This window comes from Kogia breviceps, chromosome 3 (genome assembly GCF_026419965.1).
Source record: "Kogia breviceps isolate mKogBre1 chromosome 3, mKogBre1 haplotype 1, whole genome shotgun sequence".
In the NCBI taxonomy this organism is placed as follows: Eukaryota; Metazoa; Chordata; class Mammalia; order Artiodactyla; family Physeteridae; genus Kogia; species Kogia breviceps.
The window spans coordinates 146,298,047-146,318,505 of record NC_081312.1 but is presented as its reverse complement, the minus strand read 5'-3'; the positions used below and the strand labels follow the sequence as shown (position 1 = coordinate 146,318,505).

The 20,459-nt window shown below is 33.1% G+C and overlaps 1 protein-coding gene across 1 annotated transcript in view; it reads left to right on the top strand.

The window, feature by feature from the left end:
* Positions 1 to 5,885, top strand: part of UNC13C (unc-13 homolog C) — a 607,361-nt gene extending 601,476 nt beyond the window's left edge. The window contains exons 31-32 of the mRNA XM_059056161.2: positions 427 to 586; positions 3,731 to 5,885. Coding sequence (XP_058912144.1) covers positions 427 to 586; positions 3,731 to 4,016 — 446 coding nt within the window. The 3' untranslated portion in view covers positions 4,017 to 5,885. The remainder of the gene's footprint in view (positions 1 to 426; positions 587 to 3,730) is intronic.
* The last annotated feature ends 14,574 nt before the right edge of the window (positions 5,886 to 20,459 follow it).

Here is a 20,459-nt window from a genome sequence, read left to right as displayed (position 1 = left end):
ATCGTAACAAAATATTAACAGTCATTTCTACTGAGTGATAAAATTATAGATTTTTTAAATCTATTTTCTGGATATTTTCTAAATATTTCATGATGAACATATAATTTTAATATGAAAAGCATCATTTTTTCACCTAAACAAGAATCATAACTTTTCAGTATTAATGATTGTAATTTCAATTACAGCTAACATTTGCCATCCCAATGCCACATGGCTTAGAGCTGAAAGCACCATCAAGCGTGCAGTCCAGAAAGTAAATTGTTTTTCCTTGTCAGTGGGGTTAGGGTGCTATGAAATGCAAGTTACAACTTCATACATCATTTTTAAAAATAAAAATTCACTCTAAGGATCAAAGGGAAAGCCTAGGATTCCACACATTGGTTTGCTAATACTTTATATTCCTGTCTCTTTCCTTTTGGTTTTTAGTGATTGCTATTAATGACTTAAACTGGCAGACCACTGCAATGTTCCGCCCCTTTGTGGAAGTTTGTATGCTGGGACCCAACCTCGGAGACAAAAAGAGAAAACAAGGCACAAAGACAAAAAGCAACACATGGTCACCAAAATATAATGAAACATTTCAGTTGTAAGTTATGACCTGACTCCTTTATTCAACCAGGCAATAGGCATTGTAGAGCTACACTCATGAGCAACTCACAGGGTAGGAAAGGCACTGGACTTTGCTAAGGAAAGCAAAATCTATGGGTTTAAGGATTCCTGTTCATCATTGATTCAAGGCAAATGAAGCAGGCTCTGTTTTTAGTTCTCTTCCATTTGTTTAATATTTGTCCAGTGCCTATCATGTATCAGGCAATAGTATAGGCATTGGATATATGTAGAAGGAGGACTTTGCTCTGTGGAAGTTACTCTCTAGAGATAAATAACATATGATAAACAACATCATAAATAAATAAAGTTATCATATGATAGTACTAAGCAGAGCATTAAAACAGGGTGATATAATACAGTGATTGGTTGGCTGCTTAGACGGGGTGTTCAGGGAAGCCTCTCTGAGCATGTGCCTTTTAAATAGGAACCTGAGAAAACAGAGAACAAGTCATGTAGGGAAGAGAGTTGAAACCATTTTAGGACAAGGAAAATTGCGAGTGCAAGGATTCTAAGCAGGAGCATGCCTGACATATTTAAGAAACAGTAATATAGTGGGCAAGGGAGTGAGATAAAATGAATTTGAAGAAGTGGTCAGGTACTACATCACACAGGGCTTTGAAGTCAGTGGTAAAGGAGCCTGGGTCACGTTCTAAGTTCAGTAGGAGACGTTGAAGGATTTTCATATGAGGGTTTGAACAATTTGATTTACATCATTAATGATTATTGTGTTTGCTATATAGAGAAGAAACTATAGGGAAGGCAAGACCAAACATGTAGAGATAAGTTAGAAGGCTACTGCAGTAGTCTAGGGAAGAGATAATAGTGACTGATCAGATAGTCTTAGGGAGGAAGGAGGTAGTCAAGAGATGGAAAAAAGTGGAAATATTTTGGATATGTTTTGGAGTTCTAAGAGATCCTATAGAATTTACAGTGGATTGGAGATAGACTATGAAAGAAAGAGTATATGAGTTGGGATCCCAATGACATTCAATTTAGATTAATTCAAGACTTATATTTACAAAGGAGTGTACAAAGATGTGAGAATAGAGGGACTATAAGCAATAGTGATGTAACATGGGGCTAGTAACAGCCAGGTTATTACCCGCCCTGTGCCTAGAGGAAAGGAAGAGCAGTCACTAAAATCGGGACTGTGAAACTTCATTTGTAGTCATTGACCTTATTAGAAGAGTGACCTTCCATGGAGGAAAACAACCTCCTTGAGGGAGCCTCACGTGCAAGAAGCCAGAGAAATAAACTCTGACCTCATTCTCATCATTTTTTTCTCATTTTTGAATGACGCCCCCTTTTGGCCAAACCCAACTGGAAGCCAGAGCATGGAGAAACTCAATATGTGTAGTCCTTACAGGTCAGCACTGTACTGCAAAGTACAAGAAGGATGGAGAGTGGATCCAGTTGGAGCAAACGGAAGCTATCTGGCACTGAATAAAATCAAGGATGACTCCTAGATTTTGGCATAAGCAATCGGGTAGATGTTGAGTTACTGAGATGGGGAAATAGAGACAGGCGATGAGGAAATCAAAGATTTTGTTTTAAATCTATTAATTTGGAGATGCCTACAGTACATCGAAGAGGAGATATTAAATACATAGTTAGATATAACTTGAGAATTATCTGCATATAGATGTAATTAATTCTACAGATCTACATGAGTTGACCCAGAGATAGAGAGCAGGGACACAGGACCAAGCCCTAGGGGCTTTCATACACACGCACACACATGCACACTTACCAAACTGCCCCTTACTGGTTTGATTCTTTGTTATCTTGCATTCTCGATTTCCCAGAGACCTTGCAGCACTCTGTTCTCTGAATATTTCACTCTCTTACCACTCATTAAAACTTAACTATCCTACCACATCAATTGAAAGGGTTCTAACAGATTAATCCCACTAATAATGCCTGCTAATAAACCAGCTCACAAGATTCCACCTATCTGCTCCTCCAAACTACACAAAAACTTTGATCCAATTGAAAAGTCTTCCAAAAGGTTCTAGGAATACTTGGATATTGCAATATTCAGATACAACACTGTGAGCTACCAAGACCACAATTCTGGGAAAAGGTGGCATTTTGACTCATTTTAATTCACAAGAAGACCCAGATCCCATCATGTTTTGCCATTCTATTCTTACCCCCCAGGATTCCATCTTCTTGTATGTTATTTCAGATTGTCTCTTAAAATAAGTACACAGTTTAGTTGTCAATGTCACCTGGAAACAAAAGTCTGACTCAGCAAAATGTTTGATCAGAAAAAATGACTTAGTAAAGGAAGGAATTTGGAAGCTTGTACTGCTGAGGAATAGATGTGCATTCATTAAAAAGTCAGGACTATCTGAGGACAAATTAAAATAAGGGGCAGGGAAGGATTATCCTCAGAGTTTCACCACTCAGCCTTCTTCATTAGGTTCAGTTCTGCACTAAGCTGTCTTGGGTTGTTATTAGGAGAGGCCATCCTCAGTCCCAATCTTGACAGGTCTAACTGCTGTCATAGGAAAGAGCTGGCATTGAAGCACCAGGCTCTGCTGGAACGGATTTATTCTGGAGATTTGTATGCAATTTAACATCTTGTGAATAGTGCTTGACAGTCTGTGCAGTGTATTCCCCTAAGAAAAGGCTCCTAGATATAATAGCGTATCCAGGAGTCTGAGGTAAAGAAAGGAAATTGTAATAACGGATGTTGAAGTGGCACAGAAATTCTTCCAAAAGGTACCCATCCCCGCTGGCCTAGCTTCATGACCCCCTAGTAATGCCTCCTACCCCTATATCACTGGGGAGACCTTGCCTCCAATGATTAATTACAACATAATATTTTAATTCCAGTTTATATTAATATCCTTAACATCAGGGCAGTAAAGCATTTTTAGATTGATTTCCTATTTCTATCTAGGGAAAGAAGTTTTTAAGTTCGATTGCAGAGTAATAGCTATGTAAAAACAATCTAAGTAAAATTTAAAGGATATTTGCATCAGCGTTCAAAGACAATGATACTCTATTTGCCAATATAATATTCTGAGCAGTATATAAAACTTTCAACAATCTATTAGAACCATACTGATCCCTATTTGAAAATGCTCAAAATCCATATTTTTAATCCACACAGCATTCTGAGTAAAGAAAACTGCCCACGGGCCTATGAACTTCACCTTTCAGTTAAAGATTACTGCTTTGCCAGAGAAGATCGAATTATCGGAATGACAGTAATTCAGCTCCAGAACATAGCAGAAAAGGGAAGCCACGGGGCATGGTATCCCCTATTGAAAAACGTCTCTATGGATGAAACTGGTTTGACTATCCTTAGAATCCTCTCCCAGAGGACCAGTGACGATGTGGCTAAAGAATTTGTAAGACTTAAATCTGAAACAAGATCTGCTGAAGAGAGTGCTTGAAAGAAATACTGCAAGATAGCATCTTTGAGAATTCACAAACTATAACTGTTTGACTACTGCATGCATGTGCAAATACACGGGAATGTTTATTTCACTACGTTTCAGTGTTTGCCAGTACTCAAGAACAATGTCTACAAGGTATGTGGAAAACCTGTGGAACTTTTATACCATTTCTGGTCTTTGAGAAATAAATGTTCCATAAAGTGCCAAAATGATGATGTAAAGTGAAATATCCAGAGTATATCTTTTAAAATGTTTATTTCATTACCAATTTCTCATCCATTAAACACACTAAAAATCAGTCCTCTAAGTTGGTCCATTAGTTGTCCTTGTTACATTGGTGTATGTGGCCAGTAGATATGAAAGCATCTGTTATTCAAATTCTATTTTATTTAGACTTACCTCATTATAGATGTCTTACAAATACCCTTTTCTATCATGACTAGAAATGCAGTTACTTCTAGAAAGCATTTGTAATTTTATAGTTGCAGATATATTGTGATGATTTTTGCATACATATTAAAATAGAAAATGTGGGAAATATTTTATGCCAACTGGTTTCCAACCTTTCTGAAATCACTGTGAAGAAATGCTCTTAAAGCAAACTTATAAAAAGTAATGCTAAATAGTTTGTTAACAGTGTTTGATATACCAACAGAACTTGTTCTTTAAAACTGCCAAGGTCACATCACATTTGTAAAAAAAAGAAAAACAAAAGGTAAGTTGAAGCATTTGCCATCTAGCATTACGTCTTGGCTTTACTAAATTTCATTCTTTAGAAAGTCATACAACTAATAGTTTAGGAGTATGATGGAAGGTTTGTTTCTTAAATTACCTACGATAAGTAATTATACTGTTAGTGTTTTCCTTCTGACAGTTATGACTAACTCCTTATTTACTGAGTGCTATAATCAGTTAAATGCTTTTCTCTTTTTAGAAATATTCAACAATTTGTACTGAATGCAGCATTACTATATATTGCACTGGAGCAAAAAGTCATGTCTTCAACTATTTAGTGAAAAATGTAAAATGAAGTCTGAAGAAATTGCTTACAATTTTGTAATTTATGTTATTTATAAGCCCAAGATGCATACAATGCAATAGGAAAACAACTTATTACAGCTTGGTAGATAAAAATGTAACTAGGTTAGAGTTTGAATATGAAATAGTTTATGAATATTTGCATTTTCTCTGTTTTTATGGTTTGACTTTTTAGAATCTGTACCTAAATAGTTGGCTGTAGAACAGTACTTTGTAGCTGTAACTTATGGTCATAACTGTTAGTGGGCAACATACACATGCAGGAACTAGATCCTGTTACAGTCACTGTGCTTTGTGAACAAGCTGGTCTGATATGTTAAGAACAGAAATGAAAAGTATCATGACTCCCAGAACCATGCTGTTACTGGGTGTGAAAACAGAGACAGTAAGATCCATTAATTCATGTTAAATTGATAAGCAAGTGCTTTGTTAATGATGTCTCCAAATGCATAGTACAATACAATCCTCTGGCATATGCATTAATAAATGGATGTATATTGAGCACATGCAATACTTCATTGTATCTTCTGCTTTTTTATTTCATGTATGCAACATCATTCCACTATTTAAGAATAAAAAAATTCAGGCTCTTTTTACAGGATAGAACACTCTTCACAATGTTTGGTTCTAGTATGTCATTAGAATTTGAAAAAAATTTTTTTCCAGGAATGGTATTCATGGGAAAAGCCACATATTACGGGATATTGACCCTGCAAATAAGAAAAAAGCTGATGTATCTACCTGTCTGTAGGTCTCTGAATACTGTTAAGCCATGAAGAAAATTCAACATGTAGACAAGCAACACAGTTAAATAAAAACTTATATGACAAAAGGTTTCATTATTTTATTTCAAGATTCATTCAAGATTTATAACAATTTTACAGAACATTGATTTGAGCTCTTTAGGAGCACATTAATGTCATAAAGCAGCACACCCTTGAATAAATGGCAGTTTGCATTTGCATTGATCACTTAAAAAATTATGAGCTAAGTATTTTTTCCAGTATTTGTTTAATTGGATCTATTCATTCCATCTTTGTGTGTGTGCACAATATATATCAAACACTAATGGTGATGGTATGAATTGAGTCTGTTTATTAATATCATAAAGTATCAGTCTTAATTTTGAAATAATTATGAATTCTGCAGTCTTTGTTGTTTCTCCCAAGATATAAGTATTTGTTGTCTCCAGAACAAAGCCTGTTGTGTTTACATACCCAAATTAGTAACCACTCTGATGTTCACAGCAATCTCTGTCAACTGTAGACTCCATTACAGTGTGAAGCAATTTATTTATCATATTTTAGATTAAATGCACAAAGACAAAGCTCTGTTTTTCATCTACAGATGAAACTCACATTAGAAGTTCTCAAAGAAACACATGAAAATCAAATTTGGCTAAAATGAGGTATTTCAAACCACAGTGGAACATTTATTATTTAAAGGAGCTTTGATGAATTATTATTTAAGACATGTAATCAGATGTCCTCATCACAACCTGCTCTAACTCATCTATTTCTAGGATAATTTATATATTGAATTTCCCTTAAATGAGGTACATTTATAAATGACAATCCTACCTTAATGTTTTGCATTCAGCCTTTTTAAAAAAATGTTTGAAGTGAGGTTTATTTTCTCCTTTTAATTTCTCTTGTATGAAGATGACTATACTAGCACTTTTATGGACTAATATAGTTTCAATCTTCATACTCAAATAATGAAAAATAATCAGATTTATGCAGGACTCAGAAAATATCCCTGGATAGAAGTCTGAGAATAAGCTCCAATTTGTAAATATCATATTATACATATTTTTAAATATACTTTTTTCACATTATGACTATTTTGAAATCAGGATACATTTTATAATCATTGTCAAGCTATAGATTAATGGGTGCTTTTTTTCCTTTTTTAATAAATAATGGTTCATCTTGCAATGAATGACCTCTTAGAAACAAATGTAGAAAAAGAAAGTAATGGTTAGGGATCTTTTTAAAGAATCATATATATTTTAATTTGCATATAATAAAATGAACTCTGTTGGTAAACGTTTCTGTTTTGATAAATTCATAGAATAATATATCAGGCACAACAAGCAAAATATAGGACAGTTCCATCATCCTCCAAAATTCCATTATCCTACTACTTTGTAAACAGACTCTCTTTCTACCTTCAACTCCTGGGAGCACTGATCTATTTTCAGTCCCCCTGGTTTTATGTTTTCCAGAATGCCATGGAATGGAATATGATAGTAGGTAACCTTCTGAACCTAACTTCTTTCACTAGGCATTATTCATTTAAGAGTCATCCATGTTGTGGAATGTATCAACTGTTTTCATTGCTGAGTAGTATCCCATTGTATGGGCATACAAAAGAGCATCTGTTCATTCACCAGTTCAAAGACATCTGGGATGTTTTTGGTTTTTGTAAGATTATGAACAAAGCTGTTATAAACATTTGTGTACAGGATTTTGTGTCACCATAAGTGCTTATTTCTCTTAAGTGAATACAAACTAGTGGGATTTCTGGGTCATATTACATATTTAACTTTATGAAAAACTGTCAAACTTTTACCAAAGTGATTGTATCATTTTACATTCCCAGCAGCAATGGGTAAGAGTTACAATTGCTCCAAATCCTTGAAGCACTTGGTATTGTCAGTCCTTTTTCTATTTTAGTTTTCTACTTTAGTTTGAAGTCCTCTGATGATTGATGATGTTGAGTATCTCTACATTTGCTTGTTTCTCATCTATATATTTTCTTTGGTGAAGTGCCTGCAAATCTTTTGTCCATTTATTCAACTAGTTTTTTGTTTTACTATTGTTGAATTTGGAGACATCTTTGCATACTGGGTATAGAAGTCCTTTGTCAGATATGAGATATGCAAAGATTTCTTCCCAGTCTGTGGCTACTCTTTTCATTCTCATAAGAGTGTCTTTCAGAGAGCAAAAGTTTTAAATTTTGAAAGAGCAATTTATCATATTGTTTCTTTTATGGATCATGGCTTTGCTGTTATATTTAAACATTGCCTCACTCAGAGTCATAAAGATTTTCTCCCATGTTTTATTAAAGAAGTTTTATAGTTTTAGATTTTACTGTTTGGTCTGTGATCCATAATCCATTTTGAGGTTATTTATTTTAATTATAGGATGTGAGGTTTGGGTGGAGGTTTATCTGTTTATTTGATTATTTTTAATCTACTAATTAATTTTCACAGGGAAGTCAAATTGTTCCAGTACCACACACCATTTATTGAAAAGACTACACTTTCTATGAATTACCTTTGCACCTTTGTCATAAATCCATTGACCAAATGTGTGTGGGTCTATTTTTAAAACCTCTATTTCTGAAATCCCTTCCTTAACACCAGTGTGACACTGTCTTAATGACCGTAGCTTTGTATTGTCTTGAACTCAGGCAATGTGAGTTTTCCACGTTGTTCTTTTTCTTAAGATTGTTGTGGGCTGTTCTAGTAATTTTGCATTCTTAAAAAAATTAAAACTACTGGAATTTTGATTGGGATTTTATTGAATCTACAAATCATCTTGGGAACAACTGACATCTTAACAATATTGAGTCATCAATCTATGAACACAGTACCTTGTCTCCATTTATTTAGGTCTTCATTAATTTCTTTCAGCAACGTTAGTTTTCAGCATAAAAATCCTACCAAATATTTCTTCTGTGTATGCATGTATGATAGTGTAAGCAGTAATTTGAGAATAAAATTCAAATTTCAATTGTTCATTTTAGTATAAAAATTGATTCTTGTATATTAGCATGGTACCCCATGACCTCACTAATCTTCCTTATTATTTGTAGGATCTTTTTTGTAGATTCCTTGGGATTTTCTACATTGACAATCATGTCAAAGAGAGGCATTTTTGTTTCTTTTCATGTGTGTGCGTATTATCACTTTTCTTTCTTTGATGCACTGGTTAAGTCTTCCAGTACATTCTTTTTTACTTTTCTTTTTTTTTTTCTTTCTGAGAACAGGCAAAAACTGTTTATGTAGATTTAATCATATCATATACAACTACAACTTGTAGCACTGAAAATGACCCTAGAAATAATTTGGCTTCAGTTGTCTCAAACTATTTAGTGTAGCTGAATTCCCTCCATAACATATTAACACCACAATATATAATATAAAGCAGGAAGAAGAGGCACAGTTCTTATTTTTTAATTAGTTTTATCCATTTGTTAATACACTGACTTCGTATTTTAACCTATTCTCATGGCATACAATATTACAACTGAGTACAATCTTTAATAGGAGTGGTAAGCTTGGCTTGTTCTCAGTCTTAGGGAGAAAGCATTCAGTCCTTCACCATTAAATATGATGTTAGTTATAGGTTTTCTTTTATCAGCTTAAAGAAGTTCCCTCCTACTCCTACTTTACTGACAGTTTTATCAAGAATGACTTGAACTGTGTCTAATGCTTTTTCTGTATCAATTCAGATAATCATATATAATTTGTCTTCTATAGTCCATGAATGTGGTAAACTACATGGACTGATTTTTTGATTGTTGAAGCAGCTTTGCATCTCTGAGATGAACCCCAGTTGGTCATGATGTATTGTCTTTTTGTATATTGCTGAATTCAGTTGGGTAATATTTTGTTGTATTTTTATATCTATATTCATGAATTCTATTTATCTATATTTTTCTTTTCTTATAATGTTTGTGTCTTGTTTTGTTATCAGGGTATTTATGGCCTCCTAAAGATTTTGGAACTGTTTCCTCCATTTCTATTTATCTATTTTATTAATATTTTAAAAAGAACTAGGTTTGATTTCATTTTCTCTATTTTTTTCTGCTTTGAATTTCAATGTCTTCTGTTCTTATCTTTATTATTTTCTTCCATCTGTTTGATATAGGTTTAATTTCCTCTTTCAATTTATTAAAGTGGGGCCTCAGATTATTGATTTGATACCTTTTGTCTTCTAAAATATAAGCACTTAAATGCCACAAATCTTCTAAACACTGCTTTAGCTTCGTTCCACAAATTTTGGTATGCTGTATTTTGTCTTTATGCAATTAAAAATATTTTCCAATTTCCATTATGACTTCTTTGACCCATAAGTTACAAATTATGTGTCTTGTTAAATTTCCAAATATTATCTCTTACTTATTTCTAGTTTCATTTCATTACAAGTTAGAGAGTATACTTTGTATGATATCAATTCTTTTAAATTTGATGATTTGTTTTATGACCCAAGATATGCATGGTAAATGTTCCATATGCACAAGACAAGAGTCTATTTTGTTGCTATAATTTTATAATTTTACATTAGAAGTTATAATTTTAAGGCACCTATGAAGAAATCTAACAAAGTCAAGTTGATGGGTAGTGTTCCTCTGATCATCAATATTTTACTGATTTTCTTTTCTGTTTTACCAGTTACTTTGAGAAGAGTGTTGGATCGCCAAATATAATTATGAATCTTTCTATTTCTTCTGTTTGTTTTATTTTGAAACTCTGTTGTTAGGTACATATACATTTAGGATTATTATTATCTTCTCAGTGAGTTAACTCTGTTATAAATATGTGATGTTCCTCTTTCATCCTGGTAATTTTCTTTTTTCTAAAGTCTGCAATAACTGATAGTAGTGTAGCTTTCTTTAAATTAGGGTTTAAGTTGTATACCTTTTCCCATTGTTTTCCTTCTAAACTATCTGTATCACTATATTTAAAGTATGATAATTGTAGACAGCATCTATGTGGCATATATGGGTCTTTTTAAAAATATCTAACTTGACAATCTTTATTTACATGGTACACTTTGACCATTTTACAAAGCTAATTAATTAGATTTTTTAACTTGCCAAAATTCTGATCTGGAATAGCTGAAATAAAAAGACTCATGATACATTGGTCTTTTGGCTTCTTTATAGAAAGTCATTTAGGCCACAAGTTTGAAAAGTTAATATAGGCCCAAGTTAAGCATCTACACTGGTATTTCTTGAAAAAGATATGACAGAATTATAAAATTTAAGAGCTGAAAGTAATCATACAGATAATCAAAATTCTTCACTCGAGAGAAGAAAGTAAGCCTCAAAGTTATATAATATCTAGCCTAATATCAACTAGTTAATAGCATAATAAGAAACTGGAATCAGGATGAGCTAATTTTCCTAAAGCTATCTTCTCTGCTCTATACCAGTACGTTCTCTGGGGCACTTCTAAATACTCTAAAATCAGTCCTTTAGGGATGCCTCCTGAAAGCAAAGGGATAAATGTAGGCCAAATTGTGATTTTTATCCCCAAAGTGGTATCTAAATTAGCCAGCTAATTCTCACATATTTTTTAGTGATGATATTAGATGGTTGAGTATTCTTTCTTTAAAATGTAGCATTATAGAAAAGGGAGGTTAAAAACATTAACAAATGCCAGTCATCTTTTTTGTTTGTATACCTAGAATTGATTTAATTCTAATGAATCATATCCTGTGAATATGTTTTTAATCTCAATTTTATGTATGAGGAAACCGAACCTTGAAGAGTTTAAATGACTTGGCGAGATTCATACACATTCTTACTTATTTATGCTCATATAGATATATGGACACATTCATAACCAATTATAAAATATATTAAGAAAAAAGAAAAAAATTCCATTCACAATGGCAACAGAAATTTTAAGGTACTTAGGAAGAAATCTAACAAACAATGCATAAAGACTTGTATAAGGAAATTCTAACTCTATTAAAGGGCATAGATGATAATACAAACAAAAGAAAACATAGTTCTCTATGAATGACAAGACTTGATATTATAAAGATGGTAATTGCTTCCAAATTAATCTACAAGTTTCATTACATTTTAATTTAAAAAACAACATATTTTTCTAATCGATTACAAGCTAATTTTAAAATTCATATGGAAGCAAAAGAAAAGTCAAGGCAATTTTGAATAATGATCAAGTATCCCCCCCAGTTGCATACCTCTAACAGATTTCATGATTTGTCATAATGCTGTAGTAAATAATGTAGGTTTTGCTTAGAGATACATAAGTAGACAATGAAATACAATAGATTCACTAGAAATAGATCTATGAATATGTGAGAATTTGATATGTTGGGTAGGGTAGACTTTTAATAAATGTATACATTTAATGAATGCATATATGCTATATCTGTATAGAAATAGATAAAATGAGATCTCAATGCAAAACAAAAATAAATCCAGATGAATTGCACACCTAATAATTAATAGTCAAACAGTAATGTTTTAGAAGAAAAACTTATCTTCACCATATAGAAGTTAGGAACAATTTTGTAAACAGGAATTTTAAAGCATAAAAGAAAAGAGAGGAAATGATAAATTTGCAAATACTAAAATTTCAGTGACAAAAGGAACAAAGTTAGATGAACAGCCAAACAAAAAATAATTTAATATGCTTAATTAATAATGAACTCAACTACATTGTGGCACAAACTTTTAAAAATTACTTAAAAATTCAATAGAAAAATCAATGAGCGATCCACAAAAGAGAAACACCAATGACAATAAATATATTTAGAGATGCTTATTCTCAATAGAAATAATAAAAATACAAAATATATCTCACTCAAATCAGCAGAAACGTGAAAAAGTTGATTCAAGAATCAACATAATATTTTGAACAATCCCTGATCAATGTCATTAACAAGACCCAAGTAGACATTGTGTCTATGAACTATAAGAATGAAAGCCAAAATAAAGTGCTTTAAAAATGAGCACAGCCAAGAGAAGTAAATAATGAGAGAAAAATATTACATTTGGAGCAGGTAATCCTTTGTCACGGGGAGATGTCCTGTGCACTATAGGATGTTTGGCAGCATCGCTGGCCTCTACCCTGGGTCAAGGTAATCATGGCCTTCACCTTAGAAATAGGCATGAACCACTCAGCACCATGAAAGCACTGTTAAACCAGGTGTAAACAGCTTGGCTGCATAATGATCCTCTCCTCTGTCTCTCTCCCTTCTAAACTCCCAAGGCTAAAAAATTACAACTTAAGGAGACAGTGTCCCTCCAGTGTTCCTTCATTTTGAGAGTTTAGAGAAAAACCTCTGACAACTAGATGTTTCCTAGTGATGCAGCACCAAATAGGAGTTGGTAGCAGTGGCTCTGTAGTGCCAAAGACTCTGTCCTGGGGCTCATCTCTCCCTTCTTCAACAAATTGAGGGCAATTGACTATGTTTTGTTGAAGTTTTTCTTCTACAGTAATTTGTAAGAAAGTTACTCCATTTAAAATTCTAATAATGATTTATAGTTTTTTCACAAATAGTTATTTATAGTCATTATTATCATAAACACACAAAATAACTTTTGTCTCACACTTACCAGTCAAGAAATTTAACACACTTATTTCTTGGGGATTTAGGATTTTTTGTTTTGTTTTTCAGCTTCCTGGCCTTTCTTAGACTTCCAGTTGTATATATATTTTTTTCTGAAGTCAACTAATTTAAATATGAAAACTTTCAAGATAAAGATATTTTTATTTTATATTTGTTATTGTAATCATATTTTAATAAATTACTTATATTTACTTTATCAATATTTCTCCCTTGAGCAGTTAGTTATTTTATTCAGTTGTCCTTTATGCTTTATCAGCCTTAATGTTTAATAACTAATTACTACCATTAACTGAGAACTAGAATATGCCAGTCACTATTCTAAATGCTTTAGATGTATCAACGTATTTAATCTTCACAATACCATTATGAGGTTGGTATTATAATAACCATTGTAAAGATAAGAAAATTGTGGCTTAGAATGGTTAAGTAGATTGCCTAATGTCATGAAGCTGTTAAGGAAATCAAGATCTAAACTGGAATAGTCTAATTCCAATTTTAAATTCAAGGGGAAAAAAATAGGGACAATGATGTAGCTATTATAAACAAACATCCACTTAACAATATAGACTATATCAAAATGTATTTAAGCAACAACTTATAAACCTAGAGGATTAAAAAGAATGAAACCAGAAAATATACTTGGAGAATTTAATATTATGTCCATCTCAAAAATTTATAAAGCCCTCTAAAATAGTCTTAGACATCAATGGTCTCAACAATACAATTAGTAAATCTTAGGTATGAAATACATACAGATAATTCTATATCCTACAAACAAGGAATATGATTTGCTTTTGAGCAGCAGCAGAACAGTTAGAAAAATAGCTAGTAGGCTACAAAGGCAAACTCAAAACATTCCAAAGGACCAAGAAAACATTGAATGTGTTCTAACAAAATGCAATAAAAATATGAATTAATAATAAAATGAAAGCTAAAAATTACATATGTTTGAAAATTGGTATCTTACCAAATAATCTTTGTCTTATGGAAGAAATAAATAAAGGAAGGAAGGAAGAAAGAAATACTTGAAGCTGAATTGTGATAAAAACACTACATGTCAAAATTTATATGTGAAAGCAATACACAGAAGCAATTCTATAGCCTTAAATATATTTGTTTTAAAAACAAGAAATTATTAAAAATATAAGTGAAGTATCCAACTCAAGAAGATGGAAGACAATCAATAAAATAGGACAAAGAAACAGCAAAGAAGAAAGTTATACAATTAAGGTTAAGAAAAAAAATCAGACACCCAGATGTTCCTTACGAAAGAAAATCCATGTAAAAGTTTAGCAAAACCGAAACCTAAACCAGTTCCCTGAAAAGATTTATAAGATAGACAAACCTTTGTCAAGACTAGTGAAGAAAATAGTAGAGAAGATACTACTGCATAAAATACAGAATGGAAAGGGGAACTATGGACCCAAAAGAAATATAATAATAATAAAGAAATAATGAATAAAACTACTTTAAAAAACAGATGAGGTGGATAAATGTGTAGAAAAATATAAAATGCCAAAACTGGGCAAAACATATATAGAACCTCAAATAAACTCTAATATGCTTTTATTAATTGGAAAATTTATTAAGAAATTCACCTTCCAAAAATGCTAGTGAGTGTGTAAACTTGAACAGCCAATTGGGAAAGCAATATGGCAGTACTTACGAGTTCCACTCATAGGCTTTATATCCCAAAGAACCTCTCACACAGGTCCAAATGTGTGAGACAGACACGTGAACATGCAGCACAAGGATAGAGCTTTAAATACATTGAATCATTCCTGCACTCCAGGGACAAAGTCCACTTGGTCATGGTGTATAACCCTTTTAATGTGATCCTGAATTTGCTTGCTAATACTTTGTTGAAAATTTTTGCATCTATAGTCATCAGGGATATGGGTCTAAGTTTTCTTGTAGTTTCCTTATCTTGCTGGTGATATTAGGGTAATACTAGCCTCATAGAGCGAGTTTGGGAGGGTCCCCATGTTCCCTCCTCTTCAATTTTTTGGAAAAGTGTGAGAAGGATTGGCATTAATCTTTAAATTTTTGGTAGATTTCATGAGTGAAGCTATCTGGTCCTAGTGTTATTTTGTGTTGAAAGCTTTTTAATTATTGATTCAATCTTGTTACTCATTATTGGTGTGTTCAGATTTTCTATTTCTTCCCGATTCAGTCTTGGTAGGTTATATGTTTCTAGGAATGTATCCATTTCTTCTAGATTATCTAATTTATTGGCATACAATTGTTCACTGTAGTCTCTTATGATCCTATATATTTCTATACTATTAGTTGTATTATCTTTCATATCTGATTTTATCTATTTGAGTCTTCTTTTTCTCTTAGTCTAGCTACAGGTTTGTCAATTTTGTTTATCTTTTTGAGAAAATCAACTCTTAATTTCTATGATCTTTTCTATTGTTTTTCTGTTCTCTATTTCCACCCTGATCTTTAATTCATTCCTTCTGCCAACTTTGGGCTTAGACAAAGAAACTATAAGAATAAAGAAGTAGAACTCTTACTGATTTCAAACTATACTACAAAGCTATAGTAATTTAAACAGTATGATACTGATATAAAAATAAACACACAAATCAATGGAACAACAGAGAGCCCAGAATTAAAGCTCCACATATGTGGACAATTAATATCTGAAAAGGAAGCCAAGAATACTCAATGGGAAAAGGATAGTCTCTTCAACAAATGGTACTGAGGAAACTAGATAAACACAGGCAGAAAAATGAAATTGAACCTCAATTTTACACTACTCACAAAAATTAACTTGAAATGGATCAAAGTCTTAAACATAAAACATGATACCTTAAAACTCCTAGATGAAAACATAGGGAAGCAGCTCTTTGATATTGGTCTCAGTGATGATTTTTTGGATATAAAACCAAGAGCACAAAACAACAAAAGTAAAAATCAACAAGTGGGACTACATCAAACATAAAAACTTCTCCACTGCAAAAGAAACAATCAACAAAAATGAAAAAGCAACCTACTGAAGGGAAGAAAATATTTACAAACCATATATCTCATAAGGGGTTAACATTTCAAAATATATAAACAGATCATACAATTCAGCATCAATAAAAACAACCAATCAGATTAAAAATAGGCAGAAGTCCTGAATAGACATTTTCCCAAAGAGGACATATAGATGGCCTCCAGGCACATGAAAAAGATGCTCAACATCACTAATCATCAGAAAAATGCAAATTAAAACCACAATGAGATATCCACTCACACCCTTCAAAATGGTTATCATCAAAAAGTCTACAAATAACAAATGTTGGAAAAGATGTAGAGAAAAGGAAACCCTAGTACATTGTTGTCAGGATTGTAAATTGGTTTCAGCCACTATGGAAAACAGTATGGAGGTTCCTCAAAAAACTAAAACACTAATTCAAAAATATACATGCACCCCAGTGTTCATAGCAGCATTACCTACAATAGCCAAGATATTGAAGCAACTTAAGTGCCTATCAACAGATGAAGTGATAAAGAAGATGTGCTATACACAAACACATACACACACACACACACACACACACACACAGAAAATGGAATACTACTCAGCCATTAAAAAAATGAAATTCTGCCATATGCAACAATGTGGATGGACCAGGAGGGTATTATGCTTAGTGAAATGTCATACTGAGAAAAACAAATACTGTATGTTATCACTTCCATGTAGAGCCTAAAAAGTAAAACAAACAAATATATGTAACAAAACAGAAACAGACTCACAGATGTAGAGAACAAACTAGTGGTTACCAGTGGGGAAAGGGGAAAGATAGGGGTATGGGATTAAGAGACACAAACTACTATGTATAAAATAGTAAGTATAAAGGATATATTGTACAGCACAGGGAAATACAGCCATTATTTTTTAAATAACTTTAAATGGAGTATAATCTATAAAAATATTGAATCACTATGTTGTATACCCAAAACCAGTACAATATTGTAAATCAACTATACTATAGGGAAAAAAATTGGCAGAGGGACTAAATAGAAATTTGTCCAAATAAGACATCCAAATTATCAGCAGTTGTGTAAAAAGGTGCTCAATATCACTAACCACCAGGAAAACATAAATCAAAACCACAATGAGATATCACGGCATACCTGTGAAAATGACTATCATCGAGACGAGATAACAAATGTTGACAAGGATGTAGAGAAAAGGAAAAACTTGGCTACTGTTGGTGGAAATATAAATCAGTACACCCCTATGGAAAACAATATGAAGGTTCCTAAAACAATTAACAGAATTACCATATGATCCAGCAATTCCACTTCTGGGTATATGTCCAAAGGAAATGAAAACAGGATACTAAAGAAACATATACATTCCCACGTTTACTGCAGCATTATTCACAACAGCTGAGATATGGAAACAACCTACATGTCCCTCAAAGGCTGAATGGAGAAAGAAGATATGATATGCACATACACAATGAAATGTTATTCAACCATGAGAAGGAGGGAGTCTCTGCCGTTTGCAACAACATGGATGGACCTTGAGGGCATTATGCTAAATGAGATAAGTCAGACACAGGAAGACCAATACTGTATGATATCGCTATATGTGGAATCTAAAAAAAGCCAAACTCATTAAAAACCGAGAGTAAAATGATGTTTACCAGAGAGTAAAATGATTCCCCAGTGGGGGAATAGGAGAGATATAGGAGGGTACAAAGTTGCAGCTAGTAGATAAGTAAGTCCAAAAGATCTAATGCATAGGGAAGTGATTACAGACAACAATATTGTGTTATAAACTTCAGACTTGTTAAGAGACTAGATCTTAATTATTCCCACCACAAGAAAGAAATGATAATTATGTGATGTGATAAAGAAATGATAATTATGTGATGTGATAAAGGTGCTAGCTAACACTACAGTTCCAATCATACTGCAAGTTATAAATGTATCAAATCAACATTTTTCATACCTTAAACTTACACAATGTTATATGTCTCTTGCACTGTTGGTGGGAATGTAAATTGATACAGCCACTATGGAGAACAGTATGGATGTTCCTTAATAAACTAAAAATAGAACTACCATATGACTAAGCAATCCCACTACTGGGATTGCTCAAAAAGAGTCATGTACCACAATGTTCATTGCAGCACTATTTACAATAGCCAGGACATGGAAGCAACCTAAGTGTCCATCAAGAGATGAATGGATAAAGAAGATGTGGCACATATATACAATGGAATATTACTCAGCCATAAAAAGAAATGAAATTGAGTTATTTGTAGTGAGGTGGATGGACCTGGAGTCTGTCATACAGAGTGAAGTATGTCAGAAGAGAAAAACAAATACTGTATGCTAACACATATATATGGAATCTAAAAAAAAAAAAAAAGAAAAAATGGTTCTGATGAACCTAGGGGCAGAACAGGAATAAAGAGGCAGATCTACTAGAGAATGGACTTGAGGACACGGGGAGGGGGAAAGGTAAGATGGCACGAAGTGAGAGAGTAGTATTAACATATATACACTATCAAATGTAAAATAGCCAGTGGGAAGCAGCTGCATCGCACGGGGAGATCAGCTCTGTGCTTTGTGACCACCTAGAGAGGTGGGATAGGGAGGGTGGGAGGGAGAAGCAAGAGGAAAGGGATATGGGGATATATGTATACATATAGCTGATTCACTTTGTTATACAGTAGAAACTAACACAACATTGTAAAGCAATTATACTCCAATAAACATGTTAAAAAAATTAAAAAATAAAAGAATAAATTGAGTAAATCCAGGACACAGGAGTAAGGACTAAAACACTGGTTGAAATTTTAAAAGATATTGACATGCTGAAATCTAATGGAAAATACATAACATTTGAATAATACACTTACACTAGAAAGAATTAAGTCACTCCTGAAATCTGCAAATATTATAAACAATACACATATTCTCTCAAGCCTATATGGAATATCTAAAAAATATGAATCAAATATTCTGCCACAAAGGAAATATCATTAAATATGTAGGAAGGAAGGGAGAAAAGAGAAAGCATACAGGCCATACTAGCCTCACACTAAAAGCTAATAAAGTAAACTATAAAATTAAGTCTTCTTTAGAAAAGTGAAAAGATGAAAATATAAACAAAATAATAGACAAAATTGGGATCGAGAAAAGTATAACTTTTTAAAAGAGAAAAATAACAGCACAAAGGCTTAAAATTTTAAGAAATTTGTAACCCCATGCTAATAAATTTGAAAGCATGAATAAAATGTCCACTTTTCTGGCAAACTTTTATTTACCAACTATATTAGGGTAAATAACGTTAGCTTCTGTAACAAGCAATGTGTCTCAGTGGCTCAAAACAATAAAGGTTTATTTCTTACTCACGGCAAACTGACTGTGAGTTGGTTGACTCCTGGGCAGCTTTTCTTTAAGCAGTGACTTTAGCATCCTTCCTCCACTTACAGCCATCTAGACAAGAGAGAAGATAACCATGGAAGTCAGTCACATGGACCATTTTAAGGCTGTCATGGAAGTAGCATACATCATTTCCATCCACATTCTGCTGGCCTAACTGGAAGGCCACCGGCTGCAAGGGAGGCTGAGCAAAGCTGGCATCCCGTGTTCCCTGAGAGAAACCCAGAGTTACCGAACACGTAGCCACTTTCTGCCATATCAACAGCAACTCATGATGAAGCAGTAAATTTGGCTGAGCTATAACTATGAAAGACATGGAAATAATTTAAAAGAATCTCCTCCCCAAAGGTTGTGGGGGAATTTGGACTTACTGGTGAGTTCATTCAAATGTTCAAGAAGTAACTCGTCTCTATACCCTATGAAATATCAGAGTACTAAAAAAAAGGGGGAACTACTCAATGTATTTTATGAAGCTAATTTAACACTGATTTCCACTGTGGTAGAAACAGTGCCTCAGCTGTCTCATCGGCAAAGTGGGGATGACAATATACCGAGTGCTGGAATTATTGAGAGGATTAAATGAATTACATAAAATGCTTAAATAATAAATGACACATGGTAAAATACATATGTTCCTATTATTATTACATGCCACAAGTAA